This window comes from Nothoprocta perdicaria, unplaced genomic scaffold (genome assembly GCF_003342845.1).
Source record: "Nothoprocta perdicaria isolate Ctin4 unplaced genomic scaffold, notPer1 scaffold_333, whole genome shotgun sequence".
NCBI lineage: Eukaryota > Metazoa > Chordata > Aves > Tinamiformes > Tinamidae > Nothoprocta > Nothoprocta perdicaria.
In genome coordinates, this window is record NW_020455570.1 from 269,556 (window position 1) to 291,593 (window position 22,038).

The 22,038-nt window shown below is 33.2% G+C and overlaps 1 protein-coding gene across 1 annotated transcript in view; it reads left to right on the forward strand.

The window, feature by feature from the left end:
* The window catches only part of RFX3 (regulatory factor X3), a 40,746-nt gene extending 19,271 nt beyond the window's left edge, over positions 1–21,475 (forward strand). Inside the window, exons 4-16 of the mRNA XM_026043663.1 lie at positions 3,960–4,034; positions 7,540–7,721; positions 8,263–8,382; positions 11,517–11,638; positions 12,945–13,057; positions 13,825–13,940; positions 14,402–14,556; positions 16,990–17,087; positions 17,383–17,532; positions 19,085–19,293; positions 20,191–20,344; positions 20,560–20,602; positions 21,041–21,475. Coding sequence (XP_025899448.1) covers positions 3,960–4,034; positions 7,540–7,721; positions 8,263–8,382; positions 11,517–11,638; positions 12,945–13,057; positions 13,825–13,940; positions 14,402–14,556; positions 16,990–17,087; positions 17,383–17,532; positions 19,085–19,293; positions 20,191–20,344; positions 20,560–20,602; positions 21,041–21,279 — 1,776 coding nt within the window. The 3' untranslated portion in view covers positions 21,280–21,475. The remainder of the gene's footprint in view (positions 1–3,959; positions 4,035–7,539; positions 7,722–8,262; positions 8,383–11,516; positions 11,639–12,944; positions 13,058–13,824; positions 13,941–14,401; positions 14,557–16,989; positions 17,088–17,382; positions 17,533–19,084; positions 19,294–20,190; positions 20,345–20,559; positions 20,603–21,040) is intronic.
* The last annotated feature ends 563 nt before the right edge of the window (positions 21,476–22,038 follow it).

The window sequence follows — 22,038 nt, forward strand, 5'->3', positions numbered from 1 at the left end:
ATAAAAAAATATTTTCTTGTTCAAATATCAGAAAACAAGGATGATTGTTGTTAGAAACATGGTTTATTCCCATTTCAATTACATACTAAAGCTGTCATGACATTTTTGGACCTTGAGTATTCAAAATAGGTGACTTTGAAGCTCTAAAAGGAGTTTCTATCCATGTCCCTTATTCTTTTCTTCCATTCCATGTCCCTTATTCTTTTCTTCCATTCCATTTTCTTCCATTCCAGGAGAACCTCTGCATTCCTTTAATTTGAAAATGCATAAGCTGGATGCCACTGATGTTCTCACAACAGCCCAGTTCTCCTTAACATGGAGCTGTCACCTTTTCATATGATGGAATCTTCTCTTTCTGTTCTAAAATTGTCAGTCTTTCTCTCTCTCTGGCTTTACCTTGCCTGAAATTTTTCAGAGTTGTTTTTAGTAATTGTCAGAACTGAACTTTCCTTTTAGTTTTAACTTTTGATTTTCTAATAGAAAAAAATTCTTCAGGAAACCAATKACTTTTACCCTATGTTTTCAGAGTTAGATGGAGTGTGCATGATCTCAAAGTCATTTCATAAGCTTGAAAAGGGGTTTATGTTATTTTTCTTTTAAGGATTTGCATCAAGTGTGGAAGAACCAACCACAGGAAGATCTAGTGATTCATTTAGAATATGTTTGAAAAAGTAAATAATAGATACAACAATAAAACAGTGATTGAGTACTTGAAAAACAAGAGAGAGAAGGTGGAATTTTAACCATCTTTTAGAAAATAGTCATTTGAAAATTTCTGTGAGGGAAAGATTATCTGACCTGAACTCCTGACATTTTGGATTTGTGCTGATCTGTGGGTGTWATGTGTGATTTTGCTTTAGCAGCATTTCATAGGACCTATTAAAGGTTCTTCTGCAGCTTTGCCTATTACACGAAATGTAGAACTTTTGAATTTATTTCTCCTGTCTATAGAAGTTGGGCCTGAGTTTTCTTACATTGGTCAGTGCTGTTCATTTTTGAGCCTCTTTGCTCCTTGGCAAGTTAATCTAAGCGGCTCAACCCTCTGGCATGAGTTTCAGCCCATAACAAACATGAGTGCTCTGTCCTGAATGGAAAACCACTGCGATTAACACATGTTGGTGGCACCCTAAATAATAAAAGCCTCGAGTTTTCAGAGGCTCTGAATCCACTTATCATGGTTAATACTGTGTTTGCACCTTATTTAGGTAAGCAAAGTTGGCATAGCTGGTGGTGCCAAATTAATCTTTCTGGTATTTATATGGTGAATTAGTAATTCTTTCATAATGGAGCCTGTAATTAAAGTTCTTTGTAAGTCCACTTGGTTTAAAGCCTAAAAGGGTAGACCTTACGAAGTGAATAAAAGGCATTGTGAATGGCAGAGGAACAAAGACAGCATCTTTTTGACTATAATGCAACAGATGAACTTAATTTTAAGGTCCCACCTAAAACTATCTCTTTTATTTTCAGTAGATAGTGGTTTTCAAATGAAAAAAATGAGGAAAATTATTTGTAGCATATACAGGTTAATCATGAAACATCAAGGATTAAACTTCTGATAATTTTTTTTCTTTTGTCCTGACTCCTCAGAACAACTTATTATTGATATTTTGTGTTAATTGAAGCATGCAGAAAATAATATTTTAGCTAAAGAGATTTTCAAAGTGACTTTGGGATTATTTGCAGTATCTCTGCTATGGACATCTGAGACTCTGCAGTGTGTTTATCTAGTAATGAATGGCAAACGTAAATTAAAAGCTACAGTTAATAACTTTACAATCTATAGATCACAGAAAACTTTTTTTTTTTTAGGTTACAGGTAGCATTCACAGTGATCAGAAATCACATTTCTTCTAGCTGTCATGCTCTACTTTAGTCTGTCCTGTATTATACTAGAATGTACACTGATTATTGTTCCTATTAGTAGTGCAGCTTTTAACATGGTCTAGTTGCTGTGGCAATAGGCACACATTGATAGAGTACATATCAGCTATCAGTGAGAAGACTTCAATAAAAAAAATCTGTATTAATTAAGCATTTTTAAAAAGAATAGAAACATATGGACTGATCATACAGTCAAATCAATGAGTGCGTATTTTTCTTCTCATTTGATATTTCAGATTTAAATATAGCTAGTCATTGGTCTGTAATCTCCCACTGCATGTTCTTAGAAATATAATGAGTATCAGTCTTTATACTTGTGCATGATTTGAAATATTAAATTTAGTTCCGTATCTTTTGCATAAAAATTCAAGGCAGTAATTTTCAAAACATATACAAAACATTTCATGCCTATGTAATTAATTCGTGTAAATTTCACATGAAAAAATTCTAATTCAAGTAGATGGTGTTTTCTGCATAGGCAGAAACTCATTTCATGTAGAACATCTTGAAAAAGACTCAAATCTACTGAAAACTTGAAATTTTAAAAATAAAGTATATTGGGAGGAGAGAAAATCAAGAAGTAGCTGGAAGGGCAGGGATGAATAAGGCAATATGAATGACTCATTTCCTGGAAAATGTGCCTCCAAATTGAGCCTATATATTTATGCTCTAAAATACTTAAAAGATTAATTTATGAACTTGTGTAGGAAGAAGGTTTCTGCTAATGAAGATTTATCTTACATATCTGTCAGGTAAAGATGAAAGTTCACCCTAGTGAAATTTAGACTAGAAATAATGACCAAGATAACTGTGAAAATAGTTTTAATTGAAATGCTAAATATTTCTAGACTTTGGAAAAAGATCATTTTAAATATAAGTCAGATATTTCTATAACGGGCCATACAAGCTGATTGGTACTTTCCTGAGCTTAATGAAGTTATTAACTTCTTTATGTAGCAATGAACATTACTTAGCGTGACCTAGGAGCAAGAGCGGACTAGATGATCGTAACACTTTTGAAATCTTGAAAAACCCTGATTTAATATCTAGGATTTGTGGGTGCAGATTCATTGTTTTCAGTAGCCCTACTGGCAAAATATACTTTGCATAATTGAATGCTGCAGTGTTTTTTGCTCTGAGCCATGAAGAAATCAGGATATTTAAAATATATCCTTGYTATATCCAGGCAAGTTTTCTTATGTAATATATTTTCAATAAGTTTTTTTTTTTTTTATGAAAAGACTTGCATTGCTGGTTTTGAATAACTTCAAAAAATAAACTAATGAAAAGAGGCATTAAAATTCAGAGATAAGATGAAAGATGCAAGTGTATTTTCTTTGTACATTTGCACTAGGAGTGATGCTGCTCTATCTATAGTTGTTGGTATTATTCATATGTTGTTACAAGACAGAATTATTGCAAACAAATCTGAAGTATTTTTCCTAAAGAGTGGATCATGATATGTGTATATATATATATATATATATATATATATATATATCCCCCCAAATTTCCTTTTAGTTTGAGAAGTGGAGATGTTCAGAGAGAGCTTAGCCAGTAGTGTCTTGTTCCATTGAAGCTAATATCAGAAAACATACAGAAGTATTTGTGGTAAAGATTATGTTCTGTGATTGCACAGGGAAGTTTTGTTTCAAATTGAGTTCTGATTTCTAGCTCCTCAGAGGTCTTCCTGACAGAGCTGGAGGGAAAATAGAGGCCTTAGAATTGCCTTTAGGGAGTGCTTTTCTACTGTTAATGATAATCTTTCTTGGTCACATTTTTGCTTTATATGTTTCAGTGCAGCTTTTTTTATTATTTAAGCATGGAGAAAGCTCTAATGGACTTTGAAGATGTGACCATGTGGTTTACATGCAAGAAAAAATGTCTTTCTGGCCTCASTGGGGCCGTTTGCCTTCACTGGAGCTTTGGAATGAAATCTTCTAGTACTCCGTTTGCCCTAGTCAGGAATAAAGTAGACATTTCTGTTGATCTTTAAGCAATCTGTCAAAATTTCTCTGATCAGCCTTTTTTTTACTATCTTGTCTTGAGCCCTTTTTTTTAATGACATCTATTATCAGATTGAAATGGCGATTGAGACGCTGCAAAAGTCTGATGGTCTGTCCACTCACAGAAGCTCTCTTCTCAACAGCCATGTAAGTTGTTTCTTCTTCACAAACACTATCCCTCGCTGATTCTGCATGCTTAGCCTGCCTCTAACATTCATTTGGCTTCATTACTGCTCTTTGCCCTTAACGACATTTGTCTTAGTTGCTTGTAATCCTATATTACACCTCTCGTGGCTTTATTTTGTGAGGTTGAATGTCCTTATTCTGCAGAGTGTGCCTGTTTCTTAGGTTCTGTGCCTGTGTTCAGAGAAGTTAACACATCTTCTGCTTTGCAGATTATAAATGTCAAAATAATGTTTAGATAATTCTTAATTTTCTAAGTTTTGATGTTTTAAATAAAGTTGTCTGCAAGGAAGAGTCTGTGTACCCAGACTAATTCAAGGGTATGTGAAAGGGGACAGAAGAGTCAAATATATCCTATATCATTAGGTTATTTTCTGGTGTTTCTTTGTTTATTCTGAATAGAAAGTTTATTGTGAAATGACTTACGATTGCTGAAGATTCATGTGATGACCTGGAAAAAAAATACAAACAGCCCAATATATGGTGTGAATTACATTCATCTTTTCTACTGCCTTCTACTTTATTTTATTTTGCAAACCCTTAAGAATTTTGTAAACACTTAAGAATTTTCCATATAAGAAGATAGAAGATATGTGTGTAAAAAGACAATTTCCAAATRCTGTCCTAAATACAATTTTGAGGTAAAGGAGAAATTGCAAAAGAAGGGCAGAAGTTGCAAAAGTTGATTTAAAAACTGTCACACAAGTAATAGTTCACATAAGTTGTTAGTCTCTCTTGAAATGCTTTTTCTTCTGTTAGTATAACCAGCTTCTGTTTTTCTTCTGTTAGTATAAACCAGTATTTTTGTTTAGTTTTTGTTTGTATTGCCTCCTTTTTGCTAATTAATGTGTATATTTCAAATCCCTGTTTTGTTTTACGATAGAAACTTGAATTCTATGTCTGTTTTATTAGAGTATGGTGACATAGGCTGTCACTCAGAAATCAAATAAAAAATATATGTTTTGGCAGGTTTTTGGCTTTTTTTTTTTTTTTCCTGTGTGAATCTGGTAATATGTGGGATGAATTAGAATTGTTTTGTGAAAACTTTTTTATACAAAAGCAGTTGGAGTTGGTAACATCACTGGAAGCAAGAATTTATTTTAGAGGATTTAGCATTTCTATCATCATATAGCATTAGAACTTCAGCATTTAGAAGATGCTGAAGATGGAAGASGGAAATCAGATTATACAAAGTGAGCAGGACTTCTAGAATCTGCCGTTGATGTTCACAAAGAATTCTTATACTGGTAAAGCACCCTAATAAGAGCAAAAATATTTAAATGTCATGATTAAAGAGGCCATAACTTTTTTAGCAGAGGCAGAAATTTAAATTGAGAGTTGAATACTTGTCAGTAAGTCTGTGTTTAATTATATTCTAAAGTCCAGAAATTTGGCACTGAAGTCACTGCAAATTACAATACAAACTATTGTAACTGAGAAAGCTGTAGTCCTGTCACTCTGTGTGTTACATACTCTTTAAAATGTGTCCTTTAAAATAGTGAGATGTACATCCACTTATTATTCTAGTTTTATCATGATATTTCTCTCTTGATATTTTGAAAAGCTTTTCAGAATTATTGGCACAGAGGTATATCTCTGAATTTATTTATAAAATAAAAACTCCTGTGCAGCTTTTTTCTTTATATCCATCTGTCTTTACTAGTCTCAGTCATTTGGAAAGGTTTTTTTTTTTTTTTTTTTTTTTTTTGCTTTTCTTTGCTTTACTGATTTCTTTGTGCATGAAATTGACTTTTTTAATTATCTTATAAACTAGTGTTTCATAAACACTGTGGCCTTACTGGAGTCAGAGTTAGTTTAGGACATCTGAGATCTTTAAGTGTCCTAATACTACAAACCAACAAGCCAAGATTCAAATCTGAAAAGCTCAGTTTCAGAATTGTATATCTTCTTGGATAAAATATTTTTTTAAAGCTTGTTTAGAATATAATTATAATGTATGTAGATAATTTTCATTTTAAAATTCTGTGTGAGTTGCACTCTTTCTTCCAGGCAGTAATCTACCAAAGTAATGACATCAGGCCTTTGCTACTGAACTAAGCTTGCTCTAGAGCAGAAATCTCTATATTCTGCTTATCTTTGCTTTTACTTTCCAAGTGTTGCATTATGCAACTTACAGTTAAAATGACATCTGTTAGAAATTCAGATCATTAATAAAGTACACTTCAAGTGCTTTAATAAGTTATAAACCATCTGGAAGAAAGCATCTTTAATACTTCAAATAGAAGTTAATTGGGAAATAACTTTGTAAAATAATGTAAAAATGTAAAGTTGTAAGATTTTTATTTCTAAGTATAGGGATGCGTGTATCTGGTCATTTGTGAAATCAGCTTAAAACATTCAGGTAGAGGTTAATTTTTATGATTATATTTTTTCTTCAGCCTTATATCACAATAAAAAATACCCTATTTGAAAGATATTTCTAGGGGTTAAAAATTGTAAAATGATGTTAAAATAATTGTTAATTGTTAGTTGTTAATTAAACAAGCCCGATGAACCATGATTTTTCCTTTTGTCTGTCCAAAATGGAAAATTAGCTCCAAATTTTTTTCCATATTGGAACTATTTAGAGTTCATTCTATTTTTTGTAGAACTGATGTTCAAAAAAAAAAGTTATGCCTATGTTTCATATAAAAAGAATGGAAATGGTGTTTGAAAGTATAATGTAAGTTTGTAAGATAAATGGCATATTGTGATTAAAACCAAGCTGCAAGCCAACTGTATTTGTTTTAGTCTTTTAGTATGTAATACTTTTTCAATACTGAAAAGGCTAGAAGTAAAAGTATTCATATTTTATGAATAATAAACACTATAATATTGATATACATGTTCTTTAAATGGCAATGGGACATTGATGAAACAAATTTGTAGTAGTATGCTATAAGTAAATAATCCTGCAGACCAATATATTAAATATAATAAATGCATAGATTTTTATATCTTTAATTGTTTCTGCTTTTATTGAACTAAATAGGAAGTTATTATATATTTGTGTGACTATCTAGGTCATTAGAATAAGATTTAGTTGCAAAGCATGAAGATACAATGCTGTTGGCTTGAATTTTTACTGGATGAAATTATTGGTAATACAAGGAATTTGTTTTCCATTTATAAGAATTATATTTATGACTATAGTTTTTGGTTGTGTGCAAAGTATACATAATTTTATAAAATTTTAGTATAGCACTGACTCAAACATATTTAGGAAATATTAATTTTACTTGAGGTCACAAGTGCAATGAATTCAGCTAATTCGGGCTAATTTTGAAGATCACAAAACACTATCTTGTAGCTAGCATTTAAAGAATCTCTGTCTTTTTGAAGAACAGATCCATTGACAAACCTAAAAAGTGGTCTCAAAAATATTTTATTTTTGAAATTGTATGGTTAAGATGGTTAAGATTTTTTTTAAATAATACCTTTTTTTTTACTTTATTTATTTTTGATATAGCTCCAATGGCTTTTAGACAACTATGAAACTGCAGAAGGAGTGAGTCTCCCAAGAAGTACCCTTTATAATCATTATTTAAGACACTGTCAGGAGCACAAGTTGGATCCAGTCAATGCTGCCTCCTTTGGAAAACTCATTCGATCAATCTTCATGGGATTAAGAACCAGAAGACTTGGAACTAGGTTTGTGTGAAATCCCAAATTACAATAGAAAATAAGAATAATAACGGTGAATAAGAAACTTGTATGCTATTCTGTAAACAAATAAAATCAGTGTCTTAACATTGCAGTTTTTTTTCTGTCAATTCTGTGTGTTAATGTAAGAAAATTATGTTTTTCCATAAGTAATAATATTTTTATTTTTCCTGATCATCTGAGTTTATGTATGTAAATGTTTTGATACACATTGCAGGTGCATTTAAACTACAACTTGCTGTTTGGAAGTTTTAAGAATTGTGCTTTTCCCCATTGTTAGATGATTTGCACTTATTTGTATTTTATATTTCTTTTTCAAGGAGATTCCTGGAGTGAAAATTTAGGAAGTACTAGTTTAAGGCAGTGAAGTAACTTGCTAAGGTGGTAGAATTACAGCAAGTGTGAAACAAGGGCCAATCCTGACTTGCAAGTGTTTTTTTACAGTTAAGGTAAACTGTAAAGTAAATGTGGTATTTCTTCAAAAGGTAATGTTTTTGTTCTTTGTTTTCCTCTCTTTTTTCCCATAAAGGGGAAATTCCAAATACCATTATTATGGGATTCGTGTCAAGCCAGACTCTCCTCTTAATCGACTGCAAGAGGACATGCAATATATGGCTATGAGACAACAGCCCATGCAGCAGAAACAGAGGTACAGTGTAAAATAAATGTGCTTATTAGTATTTCTGGTTCTTGAAACCTTACTTTTCCTTGCTTGGATGAGTAAGAAAACAAACTTCTAATGCAAATTCCCCAACATAAAGATTAAAAGTTTGCAGACCTGTAGTAGATATCGCTATTATAGATACCGGTGAACATAAAATATAGTCCCAGAAATTTTTATCAATTTGCAAAAAGACTTGAGTTCTTTTAGCTGACAACAGGTAGCTAGAGCTTGGATTTCATTTGTTTTTTTTCATTTCCTTTATTATTTTATGTAAGCTTATGACTAAGCTCAGCTTAGTGTTGATCTCTTGACAGTAACTAAAATGCCTAGAATAGTTTCTCTTTAAGGTGATTTAAGAATTTGCTCTTTGCATCTATTGTTTCTGGGGTACGCATGGATGTTCAGAAGCATTTGAAAGCTATTGCACTTTCTGAGAGTTCTCAAGAAAAAAAAATGTTCTGGAAATTCTTAAGAAAAAAAATATTTTAATCAGAAGGAAACAACTACAAAGGGCTAAACTTTCCTGTAGGGGTTAGTTCATACCTTCCTTTAATCTGTTTTTTCCATGTACTCACACACACAAACCTTTCCACTCATAGTTAACATAGATTATTTGCGCCACTCATAATATTTGTTTCAAAAATTTTTACAGGTTTTGCTGAGGGAAGGAAAATACAGTGTGCTAGGAAACTGTCCTGAAGAGGCAGCAGTTACATGAAAAATACTGTGTTGTAGTAAAGAGGTTGGTTATGCTTTGATTCTAGAGATAAGACAGAGCAGAATAGAAATGCACCGAAGTGAGAGCCTCTATCAACTGTCTCCAACATTGTGTGCAGAAAACAGGGCTGTTGATCATTTTGGTATCAAATCCTTAAAATTAGCCAACCCCATATGTCTTCCTAGGTGAAGCTTTTTATCTCTTCACTCTGAAAATCTCAGTATTTACCTTTTTGCCTCTTAATTTGTTCTCTGTATATACTCTTGAAAACTTGTGCTATGTTCTCAGATATCTTAGAAGTGGAAGTGTTGTTTGCAGAGTCCTGCTGGTGTGTTATTCATATAAAGTAGTTCTGAGGATATTTGTTCATCCCTTGAGTTAGTTCAGGGGAGCATAGAGCTTTGAATTTCAGCTGGCCTAAATCCTGGTATCCTAAATAAATAAAATTAAGACATCAAAGACTTTGACATTTACACTGTGAAAATGTATTTATTGTCTCTCTTCTGCACAGCAAAGAAAATGCCATCAGTACAGAACTGAATATAGAAGTTCGCAGATAGATGTTCATCCAGAAAGTTAGAAATTTTCATTAAAGTCGAAAATCATGAATCATCCTTACTTATACAAAATGCTTCGTCTGAACCTGGAAATGATACATTTTCTGATAAAAACAGCCTTTTTAAAGCAAAGTTTGACGATTACAAAACATTTTACCTTGTACTTACTAAAGCAGTTATTGTTTTAGGAAGGACTAAACAAACAAAAACAAGCAGAAACAAACAAAAAGCCAAGCACAAACAATTATGTAAAACACCAGTATTTTACATTCTGGCATTTCTACTTCATTATTGTCACTCTGCAGCATACCGTTAACATGGTATTTAATCTCTTCTTCCCGCTTTATAACCATACTTGGTGATACAGCATCAAACTTTTTAATCCTTATTTATTAAAATGTTCGTGTTTTTAATGGAAACTGAGATATATTTTTATTSTGTATATGTCTTATATAACATTGACTCTATACCAAGCCATTTCAAAGCCAAAGCATCAGTTCTTAGTATTTGTAAATCTACTGTGCATGGCAGAGAAATTAGGTATTTTTATAGTGTTATTCTCCTTCTTTATGACGTTAGAGTGTAATGCCTCTGCGTTTTTTTGAAGAAAATTTAAATGAGAAAACTGCCATCTGYATTTTGTCTATTTTCTGACTGGGTCACTTTGATTTCTCATGGTTTTGTTTGTTTTCAGCTTGTTCCTTTGTCTTACTACTTCTGTATTTGCTTTTAACATCATTCATCTTTTTCTGCTTTATCTTATTAATGAATACGGATTATTTGCTTTTCATGAATTTTGATCAGAAATTCTTAATCTCTTCTGCAGTGAGAGAGAAATTTTCTGTTTGTTAATTATGTCTAAAGTAGACTATGGGAGGCAATGAAGTTGTATTTAAACTGGGTAGTCAGGGAAGSAAATCATTCTGCGTGATTTCTGAATTACCTCATTCCATATTTGGATATCCATGCTTTTATATGGCTGGATAGCAAAGCTTTTCACAAATTCAGAAAATGTCTCTCATTAATTAAATCTTTACAAACTATTACTGTATTTATATGAGGCCATATGAAAATCAAGCAATAATTTTGAGTGAAGTATCTTTTGAAAGTTATAATGTTTCTGTAAGATCAGTTGTTATTTTCAGTGCTGCTCGGTATTTATCAACAATATTTTTAGATAAAAAGAGTGGAAAATGGAATAGGTTATAGGTTAGTAGATGGCCAAATAATGAAACAAAGTAGAAAGGCTTGATAATTCTAAAAAAAGTAAATGTTACCAATTAGAAAATTGTAGTAATTGTAGTAAGTACTACCCATTTMCCAGAGTTGAAATTTTACTCTTACWGTAAAAGCCTGTTAAAGCAAAAGTCTTACTAAAGATTAACTTCATCTGGCATTGGATTTTTCACTATGTTGTTACAAAAAGCAACTTCATGTAAATGTCCTATAGATTTTGGTAGGTATTTTCTTTGTTCTGAACCATTAACATTCCTAAAGTTACAACATGTTAATCAGTCCAAGATTCTTTCTATTGAAAAGTGTACTTTTTGTATATATAGTATGTTATTGTGTGTTTAAAAGCATGTCAGAAATTGCAGAAGAAGTTGGTACTGGTCCCTTAATACCATGTTAAGAGTTCTGCAATGCATTAGTAATGTTTTAGTTTTTCATAGTCACTCTGCTTCTTCTTATATGAAAAAAATACACAATTTATTCTCTTATTTTTCCTCTACATGAACTAGGAAAAAATTTATTTCAGAGTTGAGAAATAAGACATAGCATCAGTTATGTCTTTTATGAGGAAGTGAACAGAAATGCTAATTCCGCRTTTGGTATTTTTCTAGGTATAAGCCTATGCAGAAAGTGGATGGAGTTGCAGATGGCTTCACAGGAAGTGGTCAACAGACAGGCACATCTGTTGAACAAACTGTAATTGCCCAAAGTCAACACCATCAACAATTTTTAGGTACGAAAGTCCGTTTTAAACAGATTATTAACTCATTAGGAGCAGTAAGTCACACAAGTACAGTAATTATTTCTGAAGTCATCAAACCCTTTTAAAAATTTTTGTTAATAACAGAACAAAAAGTTGATTAAACTACATGTTCCATGCTGTAAGCCTTATGTAATGTACAATGTTTATCAGAATAAAAAAAAAACAAATATATTTATGTGGTGTGTGTAATACTAGCTAGATTGCAGTGAATTTGCCATGCAAAATTCTACTAATTGCTAATGTGTTTCCGACATATTCATTATAGCATTTTATATTTTTAAAAGAAAAATAAAATGTTGAGTTTGTTGCAGGCTRACCGCCAAGTGGTCTGTTTTGAATGTGTTAGAAATTGGAAGAACCAAATAGTTAAAACTAGAGCTCCAAGGTTCATGTTTAAAAACGTCCAAGATGTGCATTCATAAATCTAGCTACACATTTAAATTCCTGAATAGTGGAAACAAATAGTAATTAGCAATTTGTTTATGTAAAAAGGCTGACTGGTTGTGTTATGGSAATAGTAAGCCTATTACTGTAGGCTTTTTCTTTTTTCAGTTTGTRTTTTGGGATTTACAAGATCCTTTATCTTAATTCAATTATTATTGAAATCACAGGGAACAAAGGAGTAGAATTAACATGTTTTGAATCTTCCTTTGCATGTGCCCACCTCCCATCCAACTCTGGATGCATTTTTCCTTYAGACCAGCCTGTCTCTTGGAAACATTTGTGACAAACACTAAAAGCACACACTGGCTTCAGTTCAAAGTCAAAGTTGAAAGCTGAAAGTAAATTTCAAATAAAAATATATTGTTGAGCCTACTAAACTCTATCTTAAGTAGCTAGGTATTTATTCTTCAGTTGACCAAAACAAAAGCTATTAAATGATGTTAATTTTTTATATATTGACGTAACTATTTTGCTTCATCCTGTAATATTCTGAAAATCTTTGCATTTGCTTTTTCTCTATAGATGTAATATATATATGTATGTGTGTGTGTGTGTGTGTGTGTGTGTGTGTGTGTGTGTGTGTGTATGACATCCTTTTAATGTAAGCCATCAAGAAGAATTTCATATCTACTTTTCTTGAAAAGTACTGGCTGATTTGTACAATTTTAAAATATAACATGTATAAGAGTTGTGGGTTTTTTTTTAAACTTTACGACCTTTTGTAATTAATTTCTTTGTATTGCTCTTAAATGTTTTCTGATTCAAAYTGTACATGACACCATTCAAAATAGCTTTTTTTTTCCCCCCCCTCTTAATGTTGTCATGGAAACAGATGCATCTCGAGTACTTCCAGAGTTTGGAGAAGTTGAAATATCTTCTTTGCCAGATGGTACTACCTTTGAGGACATAAAATCTCTGCAGAGTCTTTATCGAGAGCACTGTGAGGTATTTCCTACTTGGAAAATTCGTAACTTCTAGTGAGGGTCTTTGCTTGAAAAAGTGTAATACAAGCAAACTGCAAGCACATGGATCATGTTTTCTTCCCCTGAAATACTTTGTGTATTTCACTGGAGTAACATGAGCAAATAGATTTTTTTTCTGGAGACTGTCTTTACAGGACAAGAAAATAATAATGTAACACATATGAGAGTGAAATGTGTATGTTTTCAGAACACTGGAGAAATAGATTGCAGACCGTAATCACAGATATTTGGTTTGTTAATAGGAAATGCATGACAGGTTAAATCATCRTTTCTTTATTTACATTAAAAGCTGCAAACTTTCCTTTTTCTTCTGTTCAAGAAACAGATTTAGATGTTTAAGTCACACTTCATATTAAATAGACCRTCTTTTAAAATATTTTTAAAAGTGCATTCAAATCCATACTGAAGTATCAAATCAAATGGCAGGTTTTCTTTATGTTGGCAGTGTTGGTAAATGTTTGTTTGGGTGAATTCACTTAATAAATTTATGTAGGTGTTCATCACTGAGGACTTATGTGCATTTGCACTTGGCCTTTAATTAGAGTCTAGTTTATATTTCTGGATAGTTCACTAACAGCAAGGCTGTTTAAATGCTTATTTATTTCAGAAATGTAGTTTTCCTTTGTTCCACTAAAACATAAATAAGAAAAAGACCGATAGCTGCAGTTCAGTTGAGAGTTGAGAGTAACTGCATGGAAGACTATCTGTGCTTGCTTTTTATTTTTTCAGGCAATATTGGATGTGGTAGTAAATCTTCAGTTCAGCCTGATAGAAAAATTGTGGCAAACTTTCTGGCGCTATTCTCCCTCAACTCCAACTGATGGCACTACGATTACTGAGCCAAGGTCAGTAAACATTTCCCTGCATTTAGTGCTTATCATGATAATTGTAAAGGTGTCAAACGAAAGATAATTGTAATTTTTTTCATATGCTTAATGAGAAAAAATATCTTACACAGTAAAATTGTATGGGCTGGGTGCCTAACTCCAGTTTTGAAATGAATTTGCCTTCCATTTCTTCCTTTCTTCGGACAACTGAAGTTGAGGTATCGTATCACTGTGTTCTAGAGTTCCTTGAAACCAAAAGGATTCTTCTTTCTTCTTACTCTGGATCAGCTGTAGAAGAAACATTGAGGCTTTTCCCTAAATACAGTTTCATGTTACCAAGCTGTAAAGAAATTCTATTGGATGTGATTGAGACATCTATAACTTTTTAATTAAATAATAACGTTCAATGCCTGATTTTATTTTTTATCTAAATATAAATGTATTTTTATTTACTTATTGGCTTCATTTGTTCACACCAGCAATCTGAGCGAAATAGAAAGTCGACTTCCAAAAGCAAAGCTGATTACTCTGTGCAAAAATGAGTCTATTCTGAAGTGGATGTGTAACTGTGACCATGTGATGTACCAGGCTTTGGTGGAGATTCTCATTCCTGACGTCCTTAGACCTATTCCTAGTAAGTTGAACACTGAAACTATTTTGTAAGTTTGTGTGATTTTGTATGTGGAAGTGGTGAACTTGGACCTTTCAGGAAAGTTTTAACGATTATTTTGAAGAATGAGGAAGTATTTATGCATCATCTGTCCTTAATTCCATTGAGTAGGAAGATGTACTGAGAGTTGACATATGCCTTGTATTTTATAGAAAAAAAGAAACATACGCCTTTGTATTTTAAAGAAAAAAAAAGAAAAAGAGCAAGGAAAAAAAAAAAAGAAGAATTTGATTGCATTTGATTGTAAGACCTGAATTGGTTTTCAGAATATTGTCTTATGAAAGAAAGAAAATGCTTTCTGTCTACAAAAAGTCTTTCATATTTTCATTATTTTTAAGATAAAACTATTCTTCTTTCACACTGAATGTACGATACCTGTAAATACACTAGGGATCTGAGCAAAGGTGTGTGGGTGCCAGCCAGTCTTTCCACTAACTTCAGTGCTTTTCATTTTAAACGTTATGTAGTAATCTCTGATGTGTCAGGAAAAGTGCATGATCTTTTTGCTCCCTATTAAAGGCTGTTGAAATCAATACCTATTAAACCAATATAGGAATAACTCAAACATGGTTAATCCAATTTAGTGATCTGATTTACTGTTCTTTCTAATATATGTTATCCAAGAGAGAGTCAGGAACTGACTATAGTATTATGGCCGTTCATCCATTATCAGGAGCACAACTTGATTTTATTGATTTTGATATTGTTTTGATATTGATTTTATTAGAATTCCTCATTAATTAAACGGTGTGTTCTTGGGGCAGGTTTTGGAAATGAGTTTACATAAGGGGAGTTGAATTCCTTTATAAAGYATAAAACAGCTTTGCACAAAACAAACAGTCATGCTATAAAATTGAATTAATATTTTGAAAAGCAGAAAAGGAAAAGTTTAATTTCCCAAATACCAGTGGTAGATGACAACCTTTGGACATTGATTTAGCATTATATGTATATTTCATTATTTACTTTTCTATCTAATGAAAAAGCAAAATTGCCRGTCATATTTGAATAATTACTGTATATTGTATTTGACATTATTCTTGGGGATGATTATCACATTTCCTGATGAAAGAAAGCACAAATTCTTCTCAACAGACTTTTCCTATGTCAACATGACAGTGGTATTCTGCTTACAGCTCCTTGCATTCTGCCCAGCTAGCTTTCTCTACCATCTTGTCAATAAAATGATATTACATACAAATTTGCTGTCTTTCCTGCAAAATATTTAGAATATTAGTAGTATATTTTAATTCCTCCTTTCAGATTAGGATATCTCAAACCCATTACAAGAAGCCAAAAGGAAAGTTTATGGTAGTGTTTGATGGTTCAGATCTGTCAAGAGTTGAGCTGGGTTAAGCAGACAAATTCATTAACTGCTTTGGAACAATGTTAGTTCAGAAGTAAATTTGAACTATATAATGACTGTAAATGCTCCATCAAAGTAACAGCAGTTACTCAAAATAGAGAAAAATGTTAATTTGGACAGTACATGAAGTAAGTATGGTACCCTGTTTTTTAAGAATGTTTTCAGAGTTCTTTTGCAAAAATGCTGATGTGCACTGAGTTGCATTTTAAATGCAACATAATTAACAGAATGCAAARGAAATGAAAATTGAGGAAAAACTTTTATAGTTTTATTGTTAACCGTTGATTTAAATTTGGAAGCTGACAGGTTCAGCATCTACAGAATAAATGCAACATTTCTGTGTAAAAAAAAAATCCAAATTCCTTTCCTTAAAAAAATTCTGTCTATGTAAGCTAGGAATAAAAATGATTCTTATTTAAGAGTAATCTAGGAACAGACAAGTATTATACTGGCAATAGATCTTTTTGCTTTAAAATGGCCTTCTTTTCCTTTCACAAGTGACAAAATGGACAGCAATTAAGTTGCTTGGAATTACTATTCAATGCAGAGAATTTATACTGAGTGTGTGTTCATATTGTATTACTCCATCCAGGCAAACAATTTGAAGTACAGGAAAGATTGTAAAATATTGTTTTTAGAAAACTATTAGAAAAATTCAGAGCATTTTTAGCTAAGAACTCACACTTAATTGGGTGCTTTTTCAAAGCGAGCCTTTTGCAGTAATTGCTATTTCAGCATCATTTACTTCATATCTAGTAGCRTTTTAGGAATTGTCAGAACTTACTTGGGCACCAAACAATATTTACTGCTGATTGTACAATTCTTGCAAGATAATCAGGAAGTCAGTTCTATTTCTTAAATCCAAAATAAAATCATTAATGTATAATCTGAATAAGGTAATTTAAATCTAGCATGGAAGACATGTAGATACACAAAATCTCAGTGTGGAGAATGTAAGTACCGAGGAGATAGGAGATTGAGGATGGGCACTTCGCTGTCTTTTTTTTCTACTTTTATTCTTTAATTTACAGGTGCCTTGACCCAAGCCATTCGCAATTTTGCAAAAAGCCTTGAAGGTTGGCTTTCAAATGCCATGAACAATATTCCACAGAGGATGATACAAACCAAGGTAAATAAAACCTTGAAGTATTCCTTTTGCAGTAGCATTCTGACTGGGCATCTAAAGCAGATCTAAAAGCAGTAGCATTTTAACTTCCATGCTAAATGTTTAGGGTGAATCCAGCACAAATAACGATGTAAAAAAAAATCCCTCAAAAAATACAAAAAAAGTAAATCTTTTTTCATCTACGGTATAGATATAATTCACATATGGGGGCTTATTTACATAGAATATTAAAATGAAACTAAAGAATCAAAGCCAGTTGATCTCCATAGAATATTTAAAGAGAAATGGGTTTCTGCAGGTTGCCGCTGTAAGTGCCTTTGCCCAGACTCTGCGAAGATACACATCTCTCAATCACCTGGCTCAGGCAGCTCGTGCTGTGCTTCAAAACACTTCTCAGATCAACCAGATGCTCAATGATCTCAACCGTGTTGATTTTGCCAATGTCCAGGTAAAATATAGATTTAATTGGCTTTTTTTTTTTTTTTCATGTGATTTTGAACTTGGTTGTTATGTGTAATTTTTCCATCTCCATCAAGAAGGAGACCAAGAATGTTCTGCTTGCTTATGTACATCAGTAATATCAGTTACTGATGTTCAGTAGATTAGAACCGATTTCCAGGTTTTCTACAGAATGCAAGTCTGTGTTTTCATTAGGCTTGAAAAAAAGGGTTTTCCTTTTTTTTTTTTTTCATTTTTCATTTTTCATTTTTTCATTTAATTTTTGCTCAGCAAATTGAGATGTTCTAGATTCCTGTACTGTAAATCACCACTACAGGCTGGGGGTGACCTGCTGGAGAGCAGCTCTGCAGAGTGGGCTCTTACCAGTGGATACAAGCACCTAAAGGCACGAAGTTAAGAAAATGGGTTTCAGTGACAGTCATCAATAGGATGAGAGGCAACAGGTACAGACAGAAACATGGGAAGTTCTGGCTGAACATGAGGAAAGCCTTTTGACTGTGAGGTGGCAGAGCAGTGGCACAGGTTGCCCAAGAGGATGTGGGGTCCCTGGACATGCTGAGTGCAACGTGCTTGAGGTGACACAGCTGGTGCTTGGGGTTGCAGTAGGTGGTCTACAGAGGTCCCTCAAGGTCTCTCTGTAATTCTGTGATATATTTGTCTCGTTCCCTGCAAGCAAATTTTTTAATTTATTTTACCTCAACAAAAGTTTGGTAGTTTACTAGCAACAGTTTCAGTTATTTTGCTTTTCACATATGATTTTGAATAACTTATAGCACAGACAGTAATGTAACAGTATCTTAGCTGTTAAAGGCTGAGTACTTGGCCAAGATGTAATTACTTTTTGTTGTAATATGTTAGAAATGGATAAACAGTTTATGAATGTTTAGGTATTAACCTGGCAAGTGATAGCTATATTTTACAGGCATGGCCCACAGCAGGTCTCCATTTGCTTTCTCTAAATTTCAAGAGTTAGAGTTCTGGAATTTCTGTTAGCTTTACTAAACTTGGTACCACTGACTGAATTGCTCATTACTGTTCCTGAATTACCTGATTCTCCAGGTGTGGACAGGTTTTGTTGTACATTAAGTAACGTGTAACCTATCACTGCCTGTTGGCAGCAAAAAGAAATACTCTTGTTTACATGGAAAGATCTCTGTTGTAAGTTTGGTGATAAAATACAGAAGTTGTCTTTGAACTTAACTTCTTTGGAGCAAACGTAATCTTGCATTTGAAATCTTACTCCCTCTTTTATTTCCCATTTGACTGACCTTTTTGCCTGCTGTTATTCCTATGATCCCAGGCAATTCTGAAAATTCCTGAATATTTTAATAGAAAAAAAATGAGAAAAGTTAAACAAGTTGTTTATTATTATTATTATTATTATTATTATTATTATTATTATTATTATTATTATTATTATTATTATTATTATTATTATTATTATTAGAAAAGGAATACAGAAAACTCTATGACAGGTGATTGTGGTAATCTTTCAGAATGCGTTACCTATTTCTGATGGGAGAATTCCATCTGTTTGACAGGAGCAGGCTTCCTGGGTGTGCCAGTGTGACGACAACATGGTTCAGAGATTGGAGACGGATTTCAAGATGACTCTTCAGCAGCAGAGCACTCTGGAGCAGTGGGCTGCCTGGCTGGATAATGTCATGATGCAAGCACTGAAACCGTATGAAGGAAGACCAAGCTTCCCTAAAGCAGCACGGCAATTCCTGCTAAAGTGGTCTTTCTACAGGTAGTGTTTTCTGAAATAGATTTCTGAAATAGATTTCTGAAATGTTTTTACCATTCTGTTATTTGCAGAACTGTTCCTTGTAGGAAAGTTGGCATGTTTAATATCAGAGAACATAAGAGAAAGAAAAGCTGTTTTTCAAAACAACAAGAAAAGCCCTCAGGGCTACTTACAACTCAACATATCTTCATATATTTTTTAAATATACGAAGCCAATATGCAATGAGCCACTAACTTAATATTGTTTATTAAAAACACTATGTTAGGTAAGTAAGAAAAAAGTTCTTTTAATGTGCTTAAAAAAAAAGACAAGCGTGCCACCATAAGCTTCTTTCTGAAAAAGCTTTTCTTTCAAAATGGTAGGCCGTATCATCTACTTTTTAAAGCTATCATATATRTGTTTCCATCTGCAATTTGTGCAATGTGTCAATGTAACATGAACTTGTTTTTTGCAATTTTAAGTTTTGAGAGTTCAATAATCATGGCAGTTAAAATCTTTGTATTGATCATGTGGGCACAATATATGCTATGGTTTTCAGCATTATTTTATTTTAAGCCAAATAATTTTAACATGATTTTGAGAAGTTTTTAAGACTTCATTCCAGAAGATGGAATTTTACACATGCTCATGTATTCGTAGCTCTTCATATGTTAAAATGTTTTTGAAAATTGATAATTACTTTGGTAATGGGGTCCATTGGGTTCCCTTCAGGGAAAGGGAAAAGCAAATCATTCCCTGTCTTGGACACTTCCTTCTAGATACACTATAAATCATATCTTTGTGGGTAGTATTGCCTTTAAGAATATTACCTTTGAGGGGTATTCTCCATATGGACATGTGTTTGAGTTATTCGTACTTAATTTGGGAATACGTGTCAAAATGTCTCTGTTTCCAACTAGCTCAATGGTGATCCGGGATTTAACCTTGCGCAGCGCTGCCAGCTTCGGCTCTTTCCACCTGATCCGTTTGCTCTACGACGAGTACATGTTTTACCTGGTCGAGCACCGCGTGGCACAGGCAACTGGAGAGACACCTATTGCAGTGATGGGAGAGGTAACATAATACGGGAGGCGCTAAACTAATGAGTTTAGCAATACATCCAGATAATGTATTTTSACATTTTTTTCCATATTTATGTAAGTTTTTTTTGTAATACAGCAATTACATAGTCACTCAAGTCACTGGAGCACACGCCTGCTCTTTCATAGCTGCATTTAGTTCACATTTGCATAAGGCTCTGCCAACATTTTTTGCTGTTTGTTTTTCAGTTTGGTGATTTAAATGCTGTGTCTCCTGGAAATATAGATAAAGGTAAGCATTTTGATTACTCCAGTTTATGATTCTGTGTAGAACCAACACATTTGTGAGCAAAGTCTGCATGTTTTGAAACAGAGTAAAGCAGTGTTTAGAGGAGCTACAAAATGCACATTTATCCTTGGTGGATATATTAATATATTCCGTGGGCATAATATGCCATATCTAACATGCAGCATAAAATAGTGACTTGTTTATTGAGTCTGGGCGATGAGAGGTGTTTTGCAAGTCTGCACCTAATGCAGTTAGGACTATATTTGATATTACAGTTGCTTTCTCAATACACTGTTGTCAACAGCATGTGACTGCAAAGATCAAAGATGAGTGGGTTTGTTCCGCTATTGGTTTGTATCTTTGTTTATCTTCAAAGTAGAGGCCCTTGCATTAGCTCTTTTTTTGCCTTTGAGCTACTTTCACGGTGGTTTGTTTGTGCAGATGAGGGCAGTGAAGTCGAGAGCGAAATAGATGAAGAGCTGGATGAGAACGGAGAGCCACAAGCCAAGAGGGAGAAAACAGAGCTGAACCAGGCGTTTCAGGTGGACTGCATGCAGCCAGTGCTTGAGAGTGGAGTGCAGCAGAACCTCCTGAGCCCGCTGCACAGCGAGCACATCGTCACGAGTACCCAGACTATCAGACAGTGCAGTGCCACGGGAAACACCTACACTGCAGTCTAAGACAAAAGCTTCCTTCCCTGCTTCGCCCCGTTCAGATTGCGTTAGCCACTGGGGCTTAAAGTGAGAAAAGAGAAAAAAAGAGTAAGTCTGAAGGTCGGCCGTTGTCAAATTTTTGCTGTACTGAACTTAATTTTGTTGGAGTTGTGAAACAAAATGGGTGTATGTATCTCGCCAGATATGTGGGGTTTTTTTGTTTTTTGTTTTTTTTTTTGTAAAATCCTTCTACCTTGGCCATTCAATATGAAGACCTTTCTTGGTTTCAGATGTGTCAAGGAAGATTTTTGCAATGCTTAATGTTGATGTTTTTGTCGTCTTATTATAATTTAATTTTTTCATAGTTTAAAAAAAAGCTAATTATTAGTTATGATGATTTCATATACATAGGTTTTTAGATGCACTTCTGTGATATATCAAAAAATGTTTTCTTTGATTTACACTGGAGGCATACTTATTTGACAGCAGATGTATCAAATCTGTTTAAAAAAAAGGTGCTTTTCAATGGACAGAACTAGAAGACACTATTTTGATAATATTGTGAGTGTTCAAGGGGAATTTTTGTAATAATGATGGAGTGTTGGGGAAATCTATCGTTTTCTTTCTCTGAGAAAGAAGCGACTTTAAATGGCAAAACTGTAACAGAATGTGGTAATGTGTACGTAACGAGCGTACCTAAATCATCTGATCATCATGTAAACAATGCAACCTTCCTTTTAAATCAATTGTTCCAGATACTCTTTGCAAACCAGTTCCTCTGTTTTG